Source organism: Phalacrocorax carbo, chromosome 12 (genome assembly GCF_963921805.1).
Source record: "Phalacrocorax carbo chromosome 12, bPhaCar2.1, whole genome shotgun sequence".
NCBI lineage: Eukaryota > Metazoa > Chordata > Aves > Suliformes > Phalacrocoracidae > Phalacrocorax > Phalacrocorax carbo.
The window spans coordinates 1726893-1746739 of NC_087524.1; the positions used below are offsets into that span (position 1 = coordinate 1726893).

Sequence of the window (19847 nt, forward strand, 5' to 3'; positions counted from 1 at the left end):
GGGTATCTTGGCAGATGTCTGTCTGAATATATGTGGAAACGCTTTGGCAGGAACTAGAATGTCAGCAGAATCTGTGCTTCTCTCGACTCAACACCTACTCTAATATCTTAGTAGTTTTATCACAACTTCATAAAACTCAACTCAGAACCCATTCCTGGGTGACGTTGCCCTCCTGGAATGTGGAACAGGGATTGGGATATCCTAACACTATATTCCCAGTCATTTACACTAGCTGCTCTGAAACAGGGTATGCGTTAGATCTTTAGTCTTCCCTAGTGTGGCTGTTCCGATATTCTCTTAAGTGCTTTGTTGTTGGGCTTCTTTACTTCTTTAGAGGCATCGGGTTCCAAATACTGTTAATATTGAGATGCTAACATTAACATACTGTTAACGTTGAGATGTTAACACTGAGATCGGTGGACCTTAATGTACAGTGAGGTAGTTGCTGCACAGTGGGGAGCGTGCCCAAAAGCGAGCTATCGCTGTGAGTGCACTTGCTCTAAGCAGTCAGCTTATCTTTGTCTTCAGTGACTGATGGGTCTTCTGCTTCCCTTACAGCTGCTGTCCTCCATTGTGCAGCAGAACTGGCAAGATATTGTTTGCACATGTGATCTACAGAGCTGGAAGGAGGCGCTGGCCATCTTGTTAACATACGCAAAGCATGAAGACTATACCCAGCTCTGTGGTATGCAGTGTACTGTGTTTTGATATGATTTGCCTTAGGGGAGGGCACCTCTGGACTGCTTACAGAAAGAAATGGATGCAGCTGAGGAAGAAAAGCACTCCTTACTCATTACAGCTAGCTGGAACTTATTTAATAAGTGTGGACTGTTCAGGTAGGAGAATGCTAGATGCACACTGTAGCTGAGAATCACAGTGTAACATCATATACACTGATATTTCCTGTCATCTCTACCAGCAGCATGGGAAAAACAGGCTAGGCAGTAGGCTGAGACACTACAAGGGTGATATTTATTTATTCTGGTGAGAAAGGGATTTCCTTGACAGTAAAAGGTCAGGTGGCTTCACTCAGTCTGAAGAAGGTTGACCCTTTCAGTACATTCCCCTTTCTTTTAAGCTCAGAAACAGGGATTAATCAATGTTTTATGGCTTCAGTAGTTTCCTCAGTCCTGTTAATAGTCCAGCATGCTCAGCAACCAGTTGTTCTGCGAGTCAGAGTTAGGGGCAATCTAGTGACTGAGTCTGGTGAAGTTACTCATGTTGCTTAGCTGGGAACTAGCTCCCGGCAGACAGGAACAGCCAAGTGCTGCTGGTGAAATGCCAGCACTTTATATAAGTATGATAACACAACTTGAATGCAAGAAAACATGACATCTTTTACAGACCAAATAGTAGGGGTGGAAAGTGGCTGTGGTGGTGGTGATAGTGAGATGGCTCCAGCTCACCTTTATCTCCTACCATTTCCTAAACATTGACAACTACCAGATTAGCCACCTCTGGTACTGGATGCTGCTGTTGCCTGGAGCTTCCCACACCTCTTTGGAAAAAAAGTGTTGGATTTTTTCACTGACTTCATCTGCCATTTTTAAGGGTTTTTCTTTCTTATATATGTCTGGGCAGACATATAAAAATTGGCAGATATTTTTAAAATTACTTTTTTTTCAACCAAGTTGGCTTTGGGATTCCTTAATGGTGCCCATTTTTCAGTGTTATCCAAGAATTATACAACAAAGCTGGTGAAAGGTCTAGAGGGCACGTCTTATGAGGAGCAGCTGAGGGAGCTGGGGTTGTTTAGTCTGGAGAAAAGGAGGCTGAGGGGAGACCTTATCGCTCTCTACAACCACCTGAAAGGTGGTTGTAGCAATGTGAGTGTCGGTCTCCTCCCAAGTAGCAAGTGATAGGATGAGAGGAAATGGTCTCAAGTTGCACCAGGGGAAGTTTAGGTTGGATATTAGGAAAAATTTCTTCACTGAAAGGGTTGTCAAGCATTGGAACAGGCTGCCCAGGGAAGTGGTTGAGCCACCATCCCTGGAGGTGTTTGAAAGACGTGTAGATGTGGCGCTTAGGGACATGGTTTAGTGGGACTTGACAGTGTTAGGTTGGACTCGATGATCTTAAAGGTCTTTTCCGACCTAAAGGATTCTATGATTCTAATCAGGTGCAGATCCAAAGCCGTCAACACCTTTTCATGCCAAGCCAGAGTAGGATTGCTAAGAGATGAGCATTGGGGTTAATGAGCCCTTCAGAAAGGGAATGTGTTAAACGTTGGGTGTATTTCTTCCTCTCTAGATATGCTGGGTGCCCGCCTAGAGTCGGAGGGAGATGCATCCCTGTCTAATGATGCCTGCCTCTGCTATATCTCATCAGGCAATGTGGAGAGGTTGGTGGAATGCTGGGTAAAAAACCACGAGACTTCGTCACCCCTTGCCCTGCAGGTACCAGTCCTATAATCTTGGTTTGACTCTTCTTCAGGCCAGTCTGGTAGCCCTCATCTGTTTGCATGATCCCATCAGTACCTGGCTTCCAGCAAACAGCGGAGGCCTGTTTGTAGTCACCAAGGTATCTCCTCCTAGCCTGAATTACGGGCTTACACCTAAAGGAGGCTTGCACTCTTAAACATGAAAGATTTGTGTGTTTAGAGAGTACTGATTACATTGCACATAAATCCAGCCATGGACAGGAGTTACAGCCTACCTGCCTGTCTTTGTATAATGATGTTATCTTTGAGTTTTCTTTTAGTCGGGGAGGTTTAGATTGTACCTGTTTTCTTACTGGTAGTTGCCTGGGACTACATTTACTGCTGTGCCTATCATGTCTAACTGTAATGCTTCCGTTATCTAGCTGTACCTTCATAACAGCCTCTGGCAAAATAAAAGAAAATCTAGATTTTATTATTACAACTGCAAGTAGAATGATCATGTATGGGAAGTCACAGCTTGCAGGTGAACCGGGGCTTCTAAGTCAACGTTGTTACACTTAAACTAGTCCTGGCTAAGTCACTAACCCCTGTTGTGTCCACCAGTTGCTAGAATGAACTAGACAAGTTCAGATATCTGCAGATAATGCTCTCTGTTACAGAGTTCCCTGGTTTTGCAACCCTGCTAGTGAATAACAGCAACAAAAAGGCGTCTTCAGCATTCCTGGTTATGTCTGAAACAGTCCTCCTCCCAGTTATCAGTTGTCAGCCACGGCTGCATGTATCTTTGTATAGATTTAAACATTACTTTGATCTCTAGGGGTTGAAGGAGCTTTGAATGACTAAAAACCTTCTGGTCTGTTTGCCAGCAGCAGTAGTTTTTCCTAGTGATTTTTCCCCTAGTATGGTTTTAATCCTTCCTCTTGCAAGCTGATAGCTTGTAACTCCTAGAGTTACAGTAGTAACTTCCTAGTAAAAAATCACAGTTAATTGGAATGTCCTTGTGACTTCTAATTTTCTTATTTTCTTTACCATAAAAGTAGCAGTGTCAGGGTTTGTTTCTTGGTTCCTGTTTATCTCCACAACCTGCACCTGAGGAAATGTTCATCAGTGATAGTATCTGGTGCAGAGTGGAGTAACTTCTGTTCACATCGGGCCCAATGTCAGCTGAAAGTGGGGAGAGCCATCTGGTATTGTCTCAGCAGGAGATGGACCAGTAAAGCAAGTCAGATTCTGACTGGTCTATTTCTTCCCTCCCCCTGGCTTATTCAGGATCTTGTAGAGAAGGTGATGGTGCTGAGCAAGTCCATTGAGATGCTCCGAGGCACAGCAGGACCAGCGCCAGGCCCTGTCTTAGCAGAACGAATCACCCAATATGCCAGTCTCCTGGCGTCGCAAGGGTGCTTGTCAGCTGCCATGAATTACCTCCCCAGCAGCTCTAAAGAGGTGAGTGAGAAGTGGGTTGTTGTGGGGAAGAGTAGTATACGGGAGGAAAATGATACTTTGTGTGAGAGAGGGCTTGGGTTTTGACATGCATCAGGACTTAAGGTTTCACCTTAGTTACGGTCACTTGAGAGCAGAGATGTGGTTTTTTTCTAGGACACAGCTTTTGACTTCATTTGTTTTTCCTTTGTAGTGCCTTTGATTCAGGGAAAAGGAAGGGAGATATAGACCTGTAAAACAGTTCCCTGGAGAACAATACTGGGGAGCAGCTCTCCAGGGAAGCTGCATCTATTCCTGAAACTAGCTGGTAGAGGAAGCGAATGAGGAGGCCACACAGTTTGAAACAAATCTGTCTAGTGCCCAAATGTGGGTAGGGGTTGGGGAAGGAATACCCTGAATACTGGGGGAAGGATTGGTGAGACTTCCTCTGCCTGGGAATATGGCAGGTGATGCCCCAGATTGTCACTTATTGGAGAAATTATTAGTTTTTCAGGTTGATATTCAGTGCTTTGGGTTAGGGTCTGCTTTGAATGCCTCCCCAGCTCAAGGCTCTCAAGGCACTTCTCCTAAAGCATAGTTTGTTTCAGCTCCTGATTGAACAGCTCCGAGACCGGCTCTTCCATGCGCAAGGAGAGAATGTGGGTGATCAGCAGCCACCCCCTTTCCCCTACACTCGTGTCAGTGTAGGTGCCATTAAACACACATCTCCAGCAGCCAAGGGTGGTTCCACCCCTGAAAGTGCAGCCCACAAAACAGGTCCCAGACATCCAGAGAAGGTAGGCCTTAAACTCCGGTGTTCGTGGCTTGGGGAGAGGGAGGAAGGCTACTGGGTTGTGGAAGGCATATCAAGTAATATGTGGTGATGCAGACTGCAGGCATTGAGGAACTCATCAGTGATGTCCTTCACTGGAGCAAACAGAAGCTCTGAGATAATCCAAAAGTAGGCTGGCATCTTTTCACAGAGCCCTGTCCCACATGCAGTCACTGGAGGAGACTGTTACAAGTATAGTGATCCACCGAGATCTCGCATACTGAGGGAAAGGCGGCTGCTGTTCACTGTCCTATGCCCATCTCACCCTCATATCTCAGTAAAATTAGCGTAGTGTGTCTTCATCTCAGTTCTTGCACAGGATGACTGTTAAGGAAGTTTTGTTTCCAGCCTCTATTACTTCAGTAACGAAGTAATTCCTTCATTATTTCCTCTGGTTGTGCTTCCAGGAAGTCACTGTATGGGAACTGGCTCCTGAGGACTAATCCTTTTGAGAGCCGGAGAACACTCTGAAGAGTGTGGTGCCCAGCTTGCTGAGCATGTTGTGTGGTGGGAAAGGCCTTTGATCCAATCCATCCAGGGCACTGACAGCAGCAGCATCTTCTGTTGACTGAGGAGTGACAGGGATAGAAAGTGCATCTGCTGTGTGTGTATGTACATGACTGTGTCGGCCATTTGCAAGTCCTTTGTTTTTTAATTGCAGCCCAACTATCAGTCATCATTTGCCTCTTCAGCACCTTCTCAACCTTCAGTGCCTTCCCTCTTCACACCTCAGCCAGCGATGTCTGTGGCACCTCCTCATGTTGCCTCTCCCCAGGCCAGCACAGGCCCACAAACAAGTGTCTATTCCAGAGGGCCCCCGTACCCACAGCACAACTTGGGCTTGGTTCCAGCAACCATTTCAGGGCCAGGTAAGCACTGTCTGATAGTTGTGTCCGTTCTCAGGTTTTCTTAGACCAAAGCCTTCAACATGGATGGCTGCTCTACTTTCTTCCTCACAGGCCTATTGTACTTGCAAAGGAAAAGTCAGCTGAGAGGCTTCTCAGTGCTTCTGACACATCTCCTTCTAGCAACTGTTGCTGCACGTCCACTGATATTAAGCATATATAGCAATGTAGAAGCCACAGCTAACTTTGTGGCAGAGTTTGGCTGATGTAGCCTGGGTTATGGGGGACACACCTGGCATGGATATTGTAGCGTATGGCTTGGAGAAGGGCAGGCTTACTGGCATGAAGGAGAGCATTAAGAGTAGTTTGCACATGAAACAAGTGATGCTGATACAATCTCTCTCATTTGTAGCTGTGTCACAGCCTCAGCCCTTCGGACCAGCGGGAGTCAGACCTGTTGGTCCTGCTCCCTTCCCCAGCCAGCCTTCTCTGCCAGGACAGTCCATGCCCATGACACCTCCCAGTGTTCCACCACCCGGACCTGCCCTCTTCCCTCCAGCCTCAGTCCCATCATCTCAGCTTCCTGCAGCTTGTCCTCTCCCTCTTGCGAGTCAGTCTCCTCTAGGTTTCTCTTCAGCACCTTTCAACTGCCCCATGAACATGGGTTACCCTCAGGGAGGTCCTGGAGCTCCATCTGCTAAGCCCCTGCCAGCAGCCAGCATTCCTCCTCCTCCCACAGGTAAGTACTGCTTGAGTGCTTTGTGTGTGCAGGAAACTCCTGGACAGGGTTTGCAGTAGACAGTGGACATGGACCCATCAAGGTCTGGTCTGTCACCATAAAGGCTGGATGTGGTGCTGAGGCTAACCTTACAGGCGCATGGTGCTGAGTCTTGCTGTGGTGGTGAAACACAGCAAAGATGACGGTTTCATTCAGCCTGTCCAGCTGCTTCATGCCCCAGGTTGTGGTTACAAGTTACTGTCTCTTCAGGTCCCCAGTGCACCCTGTGTAGTCATCTGCTCCAGAGGCATCTGCTCTGACTGAAGGCGTGGTGGGTCCCAGGGAATGCCTGGTGGAAGGCTCGCTGATCTCACCCCGCCTATGTAACTTACACAAGAAATGTATTGGAAAGGCTGGGAGAGCAGGGTGCTACTTCACTGTCCATGGGATACCCCTTGCTTAGCTTCAGGGTAAAATTCCTGTCTACTATGCTCTAGTTCTCCCCATTTTTTTTCCTCTCGCCATAACAGAAGTGAAGTGGGAATCGCTTCTGGATTCCTCTGTGCAGTGCTCTGGACCTGGAGATTTCCCACCCGGGTCTGTAGTTTGAATCCAGCCCAGCCTACAAGTCCTGTGAAGTCCTTGCTAGCATGATGAAGAGAGCGTTGTTGGACCTAGTTCCCAGTGGATGGGCATTTCCTTTTTGTTTCCCACCACATCACCACATCTGGTGCTTGCTAGTTCTTCATTTTTTGTCTCAGGGGACGGGTTTAGCCAGGCTGTGGAGACGCCTAGCGTGCAATGCTGACGATCCTTATATTTTTGAACAGATGCTTCTCCAAGCCACATGTTTTCTGAGAGTGAAGGAAATGAGGCTTTGAGGTTTGCCTCCACCTGGAATCCTTTCCTGAGCTGTGTTTAACCAAGGATAGCAAATTACATTCTGTGAGGCCTGTGGGGACTACAGACAAAAGCTCAAAGCTAAGGCTGGCCTAATTCCTCCTGAAAAGCTATTGGGGATAGTAGTCCAGGGATATTACTCACTGAGTAAGAGCTGTTTATGATGATGACTCTACCACCCTGCCTTGATTTTCAGGTTTCTTCCCTTGGCTAGATCCCCACGTGGATCATGCAGGTAGTACCCAGAGAAGCCTCCAGACCTGTCGGGGAGGCAATGTTGCTACTTCCAGTGAAATGTGGGGTGTGTGCGCACGTTTTATTGTGCATGCATGCATGCTCATTGCTATCTGTTGTTTCCATGCATGCCTGGGGAGCTATACAGCTAAGGTAGTGGACATACTTGTCCTGAGGACTACTAAGTGACATCTGGGGATGTTCGAAGCGAAAATGAAAGCACTGTGCTTTTACTGATGAGTTTGGGTACAGAAAGGAGGGGCTCTGGCTTCTTCCTTCTCTATTCTCCTCCAGTCCTGGAAGAATTGGAGCATTCTCAGTCTCTGGGTCCCTTCAGGCAGTTGTTGGGCCAGCAGGAGAGGGAAGCAGCCCTTTTTCCTTTCTTGGTTCTGTAGGCAAGGAACGGGCCGGTGGTTGTGACTCATCTCTTGTTTTCTCGCTGTACACTCCCAGCCTTATGCATGGCTTTACCTGCGCTTGTGGTTTCCCCAGGTGGTTTGGAAGAGGTGGGTCCCAGCATGAGCCATGGTGGAGTAGAGCTTCCCAAGCAGAATCTGGGGGCCCTGTTCCAAGGGGAACTGGAAAACCCTCTTGGCTTTAGTTACAGGGCAAGGTTTGGCTTTGAACCTCAGTCCATCTGCAGGGGAGAATTTGGACCGTAGAGGTCTTCTGACTGATGCTTTATACTGATTTCTCTCCTTGGGATTCACTGATGATGGAGAGTAGGTACCTTCCAGTCTCCGCTGTCAGTGGGGTAAAGCTCAATGTCTTAATGGGCTGTCTCTGCACAGTGACTGCTGCTTGCGCCAAAGACCATCTGCCAGGCACAAAAGATTAACTAGGGAGCCTCATTTTTGCTCAGGAAATCTGAGTACTTGGTAGCCACTTACACCACCAAGCAAGCCTTGCTGTGTGGAGTGGGCCTCTAGAAAGGGAGTTGTCTCTTCAGCAGAGAAACAAGAGACCCTAATGTTTCCGTGTTAAAGGAAAGATGATTCTGTGGCAAAGATTTCTGCGGCAAAGTTTTCAAGCACTTCCTCAGACTGAAGATGCCCTGTGGGAATTCACTGCTGGGAAGTTCCCTTCTCCTAGCAGCATTTACTCCCAGTTTTGAGGGCAGCATATGGCAAGCGAGCTTGCACTGCAGATCTGGGCATCCTTGAGAGTGCTTTCTTGCCTGCTATTATTGTTCTGGATTCGATGGGTACTTCTCTTTAGCCTGGAAAGGGACTGTAAGATCACTCAATCTTGCTTGCTTTGGAAATTCCTGAACATGATCTGCACAGCTCATGAACACGTTCCCACTAGCACAATGAAGAGACATCTCCACTTGTAGAAATCCCATGCTCCTGGGGGAGCATCGGGGACAGGGTGAAGCACAGCAACGTCTCGGCTGATCTCTCTTCTGGCCAGGATAATTCCTGACTCCAGCCTGTGATGGTCTTGTTTTTTCTAGGACAGGCATTGCTGGAGACTGCTGCCATGGGGCGCTCCTTTCAGGGTTGGTGAGAAATCCTATTTCACAAGTAGCATAGGCAAGATAGTCAGAGTTTCATCCCAGCAAAATGCAGCAGGGTCCTGTTGTCTCATGTCTGACGATTAAGTGCCAGACTTAAAGACTATAATTTAAATAGCTGTTTCCTGTGAGGATTCAAAGTGCCACTGGGTTGGAGTAGTGCCAAGGACTGCTAGGCCACAGGCTCGGTGGGGGCCAGCAGAGTTCTAGGGCACAGAATCCCCAAGCTAGAAGTAAGTGCCAACTCAATTAAACTACTGATCCAAACTCATCGGAGAGCAAGTCTTGAAATCATGGGAAAAGGGAGGGCAAAAAGAGGCTGCCAGAATTTTAATAATAAAGGTAATTAAAGTAATGAAGCACCTTTTGCATCTTTCCCCTGTGATTTTTAAAGCTCAGTTCAGGATCAGTGGCTCATTAAGTGTGGCACTGAGCTCCAGCAATTCGGATATTGCCCCTTAGAATTGTGCCGCTTTCTCACAGATTATTCCTGTCTCATGGGCTGGAGGTTATTAAGCTGGGGTGACAAAAGAAGCACTAGGGTTTTGTCTAGAGATGCAGGTACCCTTACAGGACAGCAGCAGACAAGGTAGATGGAATTTGACCTTTGCAGAATCAAGTGTGGTCGCAAGTCTTTTGATGTTATGTTGTCTGATGGATTTTTAATTACCTGGAGTGAAGTTAGAGGCTAGGTGCCACAGAGGTGTCTGCTGAGACACCCCTCTGCTTCCAAGGCATTTACTGGTTAAGTTTATTCCCTTCTAGTTGGGAAGTCAGCAAATTTTGCTAAGTTTTGGTTTTGGAAAGGGAAAATTTCAATCCACCCCTAACTTTTCCCCCCTTTATCACAGCAACTGCATTGCTGTGGACTGCCACTGTGATGCACTCCTGCGAGTGTTGGTGAAAAGCCCTTTCTTCCCCATAACATAGCCCTTCCTGTGGTACCACAGCACTAGATTCTCTGTTTGGGGAACCCCAGGAACACCCTGAACCCTGCTATGCACACACATGCAGGTCCTGACCAAAGTTTAGGTCTGATTCTGAGGCTGAGTTACGCAACCTGTGGAGAATGCAGAAAGCTTCAGGTAGTTGTGAAAAGCTTTCTGTGTGGGAGTGGGTGCGTGCCAGTTCAGTCTGATCAGACATCAACTCACGAAGCCTGTGCACATGCTTGGATGCTAAGAATGTAATTAAGAAGGAGAGGAAAGCAAGAGCAGTTCTTGGGCCCGTGAGCTGGGCCTGAAATTCTTTGGTTGAAATGGTGCAGTGATGAGGGAATAGGAGCCATGGGCCCTTTTGCTGAGAGAAGTTGCAAACCATGCAAGCAACTATGAATTGTTGCTGCGGCCACCTTCTTAAAGTCTGACATTTGTGTCTTGTTGTGTCTCCTGGCAGCTCAGGAACCTTGGACTGATCCCTCTGCTGTAAGAGGAGGCCTTCAAAAGAAAAAGGTAAGCTTTCAGCTGCAATGTGGGATGGTTGTCTTTTAGCCTGGGAGCTCCGTGCAAAAGATACGTTCCTACAAATGCTCCCTGTCGCACTCAGCGCGTCTCATTCCATGTTGGCCTGTCTACCTCTGCATTGCATGCATAGCTAGGACTGGAGTCTTTGTCATCTTGACCCTTTGCCATCTAAATTTGCGTGCTGGTCTGTAGGGTGGCTGTTCTGTAACACGGTTATTATCTGCGATGCTGCATCCTCTGTCAGTACTTCCCAGGCTGACTACAGTCACTCATTGCTAGAAATAGGGGCTTAATCTTACCCTCTTGCCCACACACCTTTCTTGATAGTGGCTGGAGAGATCGTGCTCACTTCACACCTGACAGCTGGGGGCAGCATTTCCCCTCAGCACATGAGAGCCACAGAGCTTTTCCTCGGACGCTGATACCAACTGATAAGGCACTTCTGCTGAAAGAAGTTGGGACAGGTGTAGCTGTGAGCTGCCTGCTACGCTGGCCCTGCTGCTCTCGGCCTTGTCTTATTGCACTGGAGACCTGTGAGCTGAGCTCCTTTTCAACAAATGCTATCAGTACCACATTTTTATCACTGCTGCCTGCTGGCAGGTGTGATGAGAAGCTGCTTTGGCACTATTCCCAGCCCCCACTCTTCTTTAGCTTGGAACAGACTTCTCGCCCTTTTTCTGGCAGCATAGCTGGGAACCTGCTTCAGGCTGTGCTCACTACAACAGGATTAGCCTCTTGTTAAAGCCATCTCCTTTTGATCTAGCCCCATTGGAGAGAATCTATCCTGACTCTCTGGCTTAGCAGGGGCACGATGAAGTGTTTGCAAGAGGATTCTCCCGCCATGTCGTGGGATTTTCCCCAACACTTGCTCCATTGGACACTTTACTGCTGCTAATCTCTACATTCAGGACTCGTGCCGTTGCAGAGCCAAGGCGGCTTTCTGAGGACCAGTGCTTTCAGGGGCAACAGATCTGTTTGATTGAGCAATTCCAGAGGAGTTTTCTTGCTGTTGCTTTGACTCTTCGTCTAGGATGCAAGAGGAAGGGCCCCATGCTCTGAGTCGGGGCTGAAAGAACAGGGATGTGTTACACATCATCTTGAGAACTGGGCACTCTGCAAGTTAGAAAGGAAGCTGAATTTGCCTGCAGAGAGTGTAACCAACCCTCCTTCCTTGAGTGTTTTCTTGATATTTTTTTTCTCTTCTTTCTTTTTCCTGACAGTTGTCGGAGAAATTTACTCCTCCAGCCCCCATCACAGCTCCAGTAATGAGTCTGCCCGCTGAGCCCCAAGGGATCCATCCTCAGCTGTCCAGATTGCAGGAATCTGGCCAGTCACCCCCAGGAGCACCCAAGGAAGGCAGCCTGCAGGTACCCAGGGAAAAACGAGGTGGTCCGCAGCCACCAGCTCTTTGTTAAGTAGAAAAACAACTCGGCTTTGAGATTCCTATTACTTGGTAGCTGCAGGGCTTATGTTGCTCCCTAGCCCCTATAAGACATCTCTGCCTGAGTGTTAGAGGAATTGCCAGCGTGGAAAATGACACCAGGGTATGGGTGGGAGAGAGGGAGGGAGGCCAGGCAGGCTGTTAGCCCGCTGGGAGTTGGGAATCCACAGGGGCCTGAAGCTATACTACAGCCTGAAGATAATAATCTAACTCTGTGCTTCCACATATTCTTTGGGCTTGTGAAGGGGTGAAATTCTTCCTGTTCGTAGTTGCAGGAGGGGAATCTACCTGCTCCAGCCTTTCATGCTCCTGTTGCATTCATTTAGCACTTCTCTCTCTGTCAGTATCACCAGTTACCCGTGGAGAGGGTTGAGAGGAAGGAGGTGCCCCCTGAGCACCAGGCTCTAAAGACCACATTCGAAGGGTTGGTGCAACGCTGCTCTGCTGTCGCCACTGATCCAGTAAGTCCTCCTTTCTCTGATCTTTGGCTTTTAGTCCCCTCATAAATGTTTGACTGGTGCTTCCTTCTTTTGGTTGGGAAAAGAGAGGAAGCGTCTTGTCCCTATAACCAAGTTAATATCCATCTGCCTCCTTCCTTTAGGCCATAGGCTTGTCCATCGCTTGGGAACTGAGATGCATTCTTTAGCATTTATCCACTGCTGCTCATTGCCCCTCTGGAGCAATGGTTCTGTCCTCCTGGCTCTTTCCTCTGAGGAAAGTCAAAGAAAAATAAAGTAGAAGAAAAACTCTTTCTATGAGAAAGTAGAGAAACAACCCAGCTAATTCAGCTTCCTTTTTAACTGGCTTGATCTGTAGATAGTTCCTGCAGAGCTGGTATTACGAGCTATCCTAGAGCTTAGAGGGAAAGGCTGGGATATCCTGGCTGGAAGAGAAAGCCAGACAATCTTTGTGTCGAAGTGACTGTAATTTCTCCACCCTAGTTCCTGGAAGGCTGTTGGCATACGTGTCACATTGCATGAATGTATCAGGCCAGACTTTCTGAAAACAGAAAAGCAGTGTTGGCAGCATCACGTTAGCTTGCTACGTCTTCCCAGAGCTTGGGCACCATGAAGTCCACCAGAATACCTGTACTTACTGAGTGTGGGATGAGCACTAAACCCAAACTGCTGTCCCAGAGTCAGATACTCTGTGTGTAGCAGCAGCTTTGCAGTGGTTGCTCTGCGCTTTCTGAAAGCGCAGCATAGCCGTTTCTGGGAGATAACCTAAAGGTTCTCCCCAGGGACAGAAAGGCCTGTTGGTTTGGGCTTAAGCACTCAGCTTACGTGGAGGTGGATTAGCTGGGTTGGAACACCAGTGCGGTGCACCTGAGCTCCTAAGGCTGCCAGGCCTGTCCCAGCATTGCCCAGAGCCGGACATTTCTATCCACAGGCATTTCTATCTACGGTATAATTTACCTATAAACAGATTATCCAAGGTGAGGCTAATGAGGTCAGTCCCACCAGAGCTTCAGTACTCAGGCCCTTTCCTTGGTGGTTACCTAGAGTGGGAAGAATATTCCCCCTTTTCCTCAAGGAGACCAGGAAGAAGCTGTTGCTTGGGTCAGCCAAGGTGAGGCTGTCTGAATGCCCCATGGGCCAACTAGTGGATGTTTCTCAAGCTTTGGAAGTAGTCAGTCTGTCCTGTGGTCTGCAAACCCTGGCAGAAGGGAGGAACACCTAGGCTGGGAGATGGGAAAAGGGGCAAATCCAGCTTCCTGTCTTGGAGGGAGAACGTGTGCTTGTATATATACACAGTGAGGGCATGGCTGGCTTGTGTCACAGTCCCTGGCTGGCAGAGGCTGAGATGCAGATGAATTGTAAAGTGCTGCAGCAAGAACCCAGGAGGGGAGGGACTGAGTGAGAACAACTTCGTTCTGGGAGAGGTGGTTTTGAAGCTCTGGCAGAGCTAGCAATGCCTGTTTCACTTCAGAAAACCCGAAGGAAGCTGGAGGATGCATTGCAGCGGCTTGAGTGTTTGTATGAGAAGCTCCGCGAGCAGGCGGTAAGTAGATGCCCCCTTTCCCTGTGGTGGAGCCGCGTTCCCGATCCCACCTTTGCACTGGGTTGTGAGCCTTGGTGTCTGTCCCAGTGTTACCAGCACATACCCTCTTGAGAAAGCTAGGAGAGTGCCAGACCTTGTAACACACCTTGAATCCAGCCAGCCTTATCTCTTCTTCCTTAACCTTGGCCCAGACATAGTGTAAGGAGAAGCTGGGGAGGTATTTGCAGGATGCCTTTACCCCCAGTAAGAAGCACGCTGCATATAGACAGGTTCCAGATGGGAAGGGGCAATTGAGGGTAGTTGGTAAGTGTGAACCTGACATAATCTCTGGCTTAGAAGACTCTGAAGCTGCTGATGCTAATTGCTGGAGGGATCACTATCAAAGGAAGAATTCTTTTAACATACACCCTTTCCCTGAGTGTCCATATTAGGCCTGAACCGAGACAAGATTCGGTGCTAGATGGACCTTTGACCTGCTCAGATACATCAGATACTCAACTAATGCTGAAATGTCATTACTTAGAACCTGCATTCATTGTAACCCAGCCTTGATATTAAATTGTTTCTTGTAGCTTGGGAAACTGAGGGAGGAAGCAGGCTATCCTTCCTGCCAGTGCTTGACTTCGTAGGTGCTGTTTGGTGAGGATGAGGTAGAGAACAGGAGGGAAGGGTGTAGGGGGAGGGGGGCCTATGTTGCAGTGCTGAGCATGCTGACTCATTTCTGCTCCCTCCCCACAGCTCTCTCCAACCATCCTCATGGGTCTCCATGAAATTGCCCGCTGCATTGAGGCTAAGAACTACCAACAGGGTCTCCTGGTTCACACCCAAGTGGTGAGCAGCAGCAGCTTCAGTGAGGTGTCTGGTTTCATGCCCATCCTGAAAGTCCTCATGACCATTGCTGGCAAGCTGAACGTGTAACGCGTGGAGCAGCTGGAACAGTGCACACTGAGAGCTGGTGGACTCCCTCACCTTTGATGTGCTGCAGGTTATGGATGCTCCTTCAGACTCTGGAGAAATAAGTCTCTGCCAGTGCCTGGCACTGTGCTGGGCCAGCACGCCTGGCCCTATCCACTCTCCAGACAGCCCACTGGTGCCTGGGACTCCTGGAGACTCTTCTTTCTCTCTCTTCTTTCTTACTAGTCTGATGCCACTTCCTAGCCCAGGGATCTCAATTTCAGGCTGTCCAGGTTGCACTGAGATCCCTCCTCTTCCCTGTATCCCCTGGCACAAAGGGGAAACTCCTTCCCTCCCAGGCTGATGTTGCTATTTTTTTTTTTAATTATTATTTTTAGGAGACAAACAGGCTGGCACCTGCCACCAGACAGAAAAGCCTCAGGCTCTGTTCCCTGCTGCAGTGTCAACTGCCTGTGTGATAGCTGGGCTTCTTGGGGACCTAAGCTGGGGTGTCCCTGCTCTGTTGGGCTGCAGTGAGGATCTCTCCTCTGGTTTCTTCTTTGTCTTCATTCTCATCCTTGACTCACCCTCTCACCCCTCTGCACCCTATGCCACAACTAGGGGTAACTACCAGCCTGCTCCAGGCTAGCTTTGGTTCTCTCTCTTCTTCATCCAGCCCTCTCTTTTCATATTCAAGTCTCCTGTTTACCCTCTGTCCCCTCTCCTTTATAATTTTTTCCCCATAAGAGGCAGGCTTGAGCCCTTTATCTTTCAGGCCCAGGGCTGGTTGCCCCTTCCAACTCTTGGGACTCTCCCTTTCAGGAACACTAGCAGGTTGGACTGCTCTGTGCGCTCCTCCGCAGAGCCAGTTGCATCTGGTTTTGGGCTAAAAGCTGCCCTCTCTAGCTCTTGGCCCTTTTCACTCCCTTTATGTTAGCACAGTTGGCCTTTTGCCCGCTGGTGTTATCTAAAGGCTTCCTACATCAGGCTATTCAGGCAGTCTGAGGGGCTTTAAGAGCAGCAGGAATTGTTCAGGTCCCATAAAGAATCCCCTCAAGCTACTCTGACCAGCCCAGACTTGAGCAGGGGGAGACAGCTCATTGCTCCAAGTGTGGTGCGTTCATTCTGCCTACAGTAACGGGTGCGTGCACAGGTGATTCTCAAAGGCCCTTTGGCACTATGGTGGTAGGAATATGCTGCAGGAGGTGATGCTGACAAGTCACGAGGACATGGCTGTGCTGAGGCTTCTCATTGTTGTGGCATTTCCTCTGGGGTAAAGTAGATGAACGAAGCATGTCTGTCTTGGGAGGAAGTCTGAGAAGGCAGATGGGATTTTACAGCACATCTGTGTGTGTGTTTCTCTCCCTCTCTTCCTCCATCCTTCCTCTCTCTCACCCTCTTTCATGCTAATCAGGCAGTGCAATCATTGGGCCCTAGCTGGGAGCAAGGCTTCTTCCCAACATTCGGCTGTGGCCAGCCCCTGCTTCCTCTGCTTGCTGCGTGAGTGATAATGCCGCTGTGGGCCTGTGGTTCAGCGACTTAGATGAATCAGCCTGCCCTACCGTGAGACTTGGGAGGGAGGAGAATCAGAGAAGGGAGGGAGAGGACACGTCTCATTCTCTCCTTTCCAGGTCAAAGTGCCTCCTTGTTGCTGCTGTGTTGTTTCTATTGCTGCGGTTTGATGCACTGAGAGATTACAGAACAGTGAAATAAAAGCTGTGTTTTGTGATGCTGCTAGCTTTTTTTTTTGGTTTCATAGGCTTGTCACCCCTGGCTACAGGGGACCTTCCTCAGTCTTCAGGGCCTGCTGAGACCTGAGTGCTCAGCTTTGGCGAGGGGGACACAATTGTGATGATCAATCACAATGATCATCATCACCGTGGTGAGAATGGTGTGGGACAAACCAGATTCGGGGCTCTGCTGGTGTGGGCAGCACCTGCCCCGGTGCGGTGAGAGCTCAGGCCCTCTACAATCCCTAAGGCTTGCAGGGTCAGAGAACGGATCTTCTCCAGATCCCCTGCCTCAGCTGTGACTGTTCACCTGCATCAGACGCAAGAAGGTTCCCGGGATGGCTGAGGGTCTCTTGGGGAATGACAGCAGTGTAGGGATTTTACACTTGACATTGGGAGTTTAAAGTGTGTCAGTAAGTAAACAGAGTCTTTGATAAGATCCTCTCCCGTTAGAAATCAACGTTACACCACTGAAGCCCTGCCACTTAAACAGGATCTTACCTGTGTGGAAATCAGATTTATACCATTGACTTGTCAGTTCTTACCATCAGTTAATAACTTCTGAATCTGTTGGCTGATTTCATTTAAGCTTTTAAGGAGGTAAAAGGCTGAAGTGAAATATTGGTACTGAGATACAGTTGGGGAGGGAATTGAACTAGCTTCTGCAAAAGGACTGATGTAACCTCAAAAAATCTTTTCGCTGTCAGCTGGCAAGCTAGCATATGTGTACAGGGCAGGCAGTCAGCACACATGAAACTGAAATATGCAGGACTGTATTACCTGGCTTGTGGTTGGAGGACTTGGGAGGAAGTAAAGGTTGAGAAAGATCAGTTGGATGGGGAAGATTTGAAGGGCCGTTGCTGGGAAGGGACCGGGGTTTGAGAGTTCTGGGGTGTTATGGACACAGCACACGCATTCAGGGAAAACCAGCCTTTGTTAGTTCTGCTGCTGGCAGAGGCAAACACCAAGTGTAAGGGAGTCTTGCAGAGCTTTTGCAGTCCAGTCTGGGAGCAGTTAGCAACCAGTCTGGCCTCCCAGCTGTCTGCCTTCAGGGAGATGCAAGCTGATTTTTCAAAGGCAGCACTTGTATTTTGACCCTTTCTGGTGCTGTACAGGTGAGCAGGTAGCCTCAGAGGCATGCATTTGCTCAGCAAGTGCACAAGGAAAGTCCTAGCTTTCTGAGATCATTTAACAAGCCTGGTGTTTCTTAGATTCTGCCTTTCTGGACCCAGTTATAGTACCCTGTGCAGTCCAGCCCCTCTCTCTTTACCTCAGGCCACTTGTACCACTGAGCATGGATTTTCCATGTCTTTCTCAGATGCATTTGACTTCAGTTCCCTCCAGCACGCACAGCTCCCGCTACCCACGGACTCATGCAGAGACTGGCTATTTATCCTGCCTTTGCTGCCAGTCCTTCCGGCTTGTCCCTTTGTCCCACTGTTGCTCAGTTTTGCTTCAGGTTTACCCTAAAACTCCGGGTAGGGAAACCAGGCGGGGGGAAGTGAGGTGACCCATGTGAGGGTCTCTGAGAGGCTTGTGGCAGAAGCCCTGTCTCTGTGGCCCTGGTGCGGTACGTGTCCTCACAGGCACCCCTGGGAAGTGCTCCTCCGTGTATAGCACCATTCTGCTGGCTGGTAACAGCTTCTGGTCCACGGACGGCGGCTCCCCAGTGTTGCCTCCTCCCGTGTGGGCTCATGCTACCAGAGCATCCCTGCACTGCCCCGCCGAGAATGGGTTTCTGTTGGGCGAGAAGGCCTTTGGGTTGACAAAGAATTGGGGGGGGGGGAGCGGTAGGAAAGGATCCCTGGGCACAGAGAACAGAGCTCTAATCCTGTTGCAGATAACATCATGTCTGCAGGCTAGGCTTGTGTGTGTTTGGGGGAGCTGGAGGGGCAGAGATTGTTAGGCAGTATTTGTTTGTAAAGCCACTTGCTCTGAAGATAATGCTTGCACTAACTTCTATTGAGGGAGCAGTGTGAGTCCCCACAAAGTCCTTTCCCAAAGTGTCTTTGAAGCCAAGAACCCATTGAAAGGAAGAAAGGCCAAGAGAGGGGATTAGTTTGTTCAGCAGCTGTGAATTTCAGTGGGAGGCTGATGAACTCCAAAGTCTTTGTTGAGATTTTTTTTGTAAGGAGCCCTGCTGGAGGGAGAGACCCACACGGGGGCCGCGGCCTTAGACAAGAAGGAATCCGAAGCGGCAGGGAGCTGTAAACGGGCCACAAGGACTTTTCCCAAACACTTTTCGGAAAAGGTGTTGTGAAGAGAGCGGAGGGGGATTAGCATGTGAAATGACACTTTCCATTGACTCCACAGAGGGGAGGGGAAAAGGGCTGGCTGGCTGATTCATTAGCATTTTGTTCCCTTCTCTATTCTGCTCCCCCAGCAGCCCCCCTCCCCTCGCTCCCCTCCTCCCTGAGCCCTCTAAAGAGGTTTGGATTGGAAAAGGGAGCGGGGGGCTGCCTGTTTGTGTGTCATCTGGGCGAAGGTGACCACCTGGGAAGCTGAATGTAAATATTTCTCCTCTGAGGAATGCGCCTTCATTAAACCGAAATGAATACATGGAAGCATCCAATCCTGCCGCACAATGGCAGCAGTGCCTTTACCGCCAAGGGCTCCTTGTGCCGGGGAGGGGGGACCCCTCCGGGCCCCGACCCGCTGCTGAGGTCAGCACATTTTGCAGCTGCGGTGCCGCCATTTTGTGCCCGAGCGAGCCGCCGCCGCCCCCGCAGGCACCGCTGGGCCCAGCAGGCCCGGCCCGGGCCGCGCCGCGGCCTGCGCGGGGCCGTCATGCCAGCGGGTGAGGGACGGGGTAGCGCAGCCTGCCCTGCGCTGGGAAGGAAACGGGAAACAGCTTACACACCTGCTTGCTTACGTTCCCCGCTGGGCGGCACAGAGGGACGAGGGGGTAGAAGCTGCCCCCTCGGCCGAGCAGCGGTCCGCAAGGCAGCCCGTGCTGGAGCTTTCCCCGCTGGGTGAGGGGCTCTCACCACCTCCTCGCTCTCCTGTCCACAGATGCATCCCCGCGCCAGGGAGAGGCAAGGGAGACCCAGGGCAGAGCCGCTATTAATAAGAACCTTCATGCAAAGAGCTGGTGGTCCTGTGTGAAGCGGAAGCTTGGGCCAGGATCGTTTCTTGCGATATTCGAAGGGCTAGATTCTTGCTTGGCATGAACGCTCTCGCTCTGGTGAGCCCCGAGCTTGCTGTAGCTCCACATTCCCACCCCCAGTGATGTAGTCCTGGGATTGCGGGGGTATTTGATAACTAAGAGACACGCACAGACTGCTGAGTGTGTATTTACACATCATCTCTGAAATGGGCATCGGGGCCGCTCTCTGCCCCCCTCCCGTCCCCTTTCCGCCCGCCAGCGGCATTGCAGTTGGATGCAGCCTCAAGCAAGCTCAAGGAGGGAGCAGGCCCACTCCCCTCCTGGTCAGGGCTGAGGCTGTGCTGTGTGGAGGCAACTGGTCAGCTCTT

General features: G+C 49.6%; 1 protein-coding gene across 3 annotated transcripts in view; it reads left to right on the plus strand.

The window, feature by feature from the left end:
* The window catches only part of SEC31B (SEC31 homolog B, COPII coat complex component), a 38918-nt gene extending 22545 nt beyond the window's left edge, over nt 1-16373 (plus strand). The window contains exons 16-27 of one of the 3 annotated variants that reach the window (XM_064463674.1): nt 559-685; nt 2251-2396; nt 3650-3823; nt 4408-4596; nt 5293-5500; nt 5889-6215; nt 7291-7395; nt 10240-10295; nt 11528-11674; nt 12093-12209; nt 13678-13749; nt 14488-16373. In XM_064463674.1, coding sequence (XP_064319744.1) covers nt 559-685; nt 2251-2396; nt 3650-3823; nt 4408-4596; nt 5293-5500; nt 5889-6215; nt 7291-7395; nt 10240-10295; nt 11528-11674; nt 12093-12209; nt 13678-13749; nt 14488-14667 — 1848 coding nt within the window. In that variant the 3' untranslated portion in view covers nt 14668-16373. The remainder of the gene's footprint in view (nt 1-558; nt 686-2250; nt 2397-3649; nt 3824-4407; nt 4597-5292; nt 5501-5888; nt 6216-7290; nt 7396-10239; nt 10296-11527; nt 11675-12092; nt 12210-13677; nt 13750-14487) is intronic. The other 2 variants (XM_064463675.1, XM_064463676.1) reach the window with 2 other exon arrangements.
* The last annotated feature ends 3474 nt before the right edge of the window (nt 16374-19847 follow it).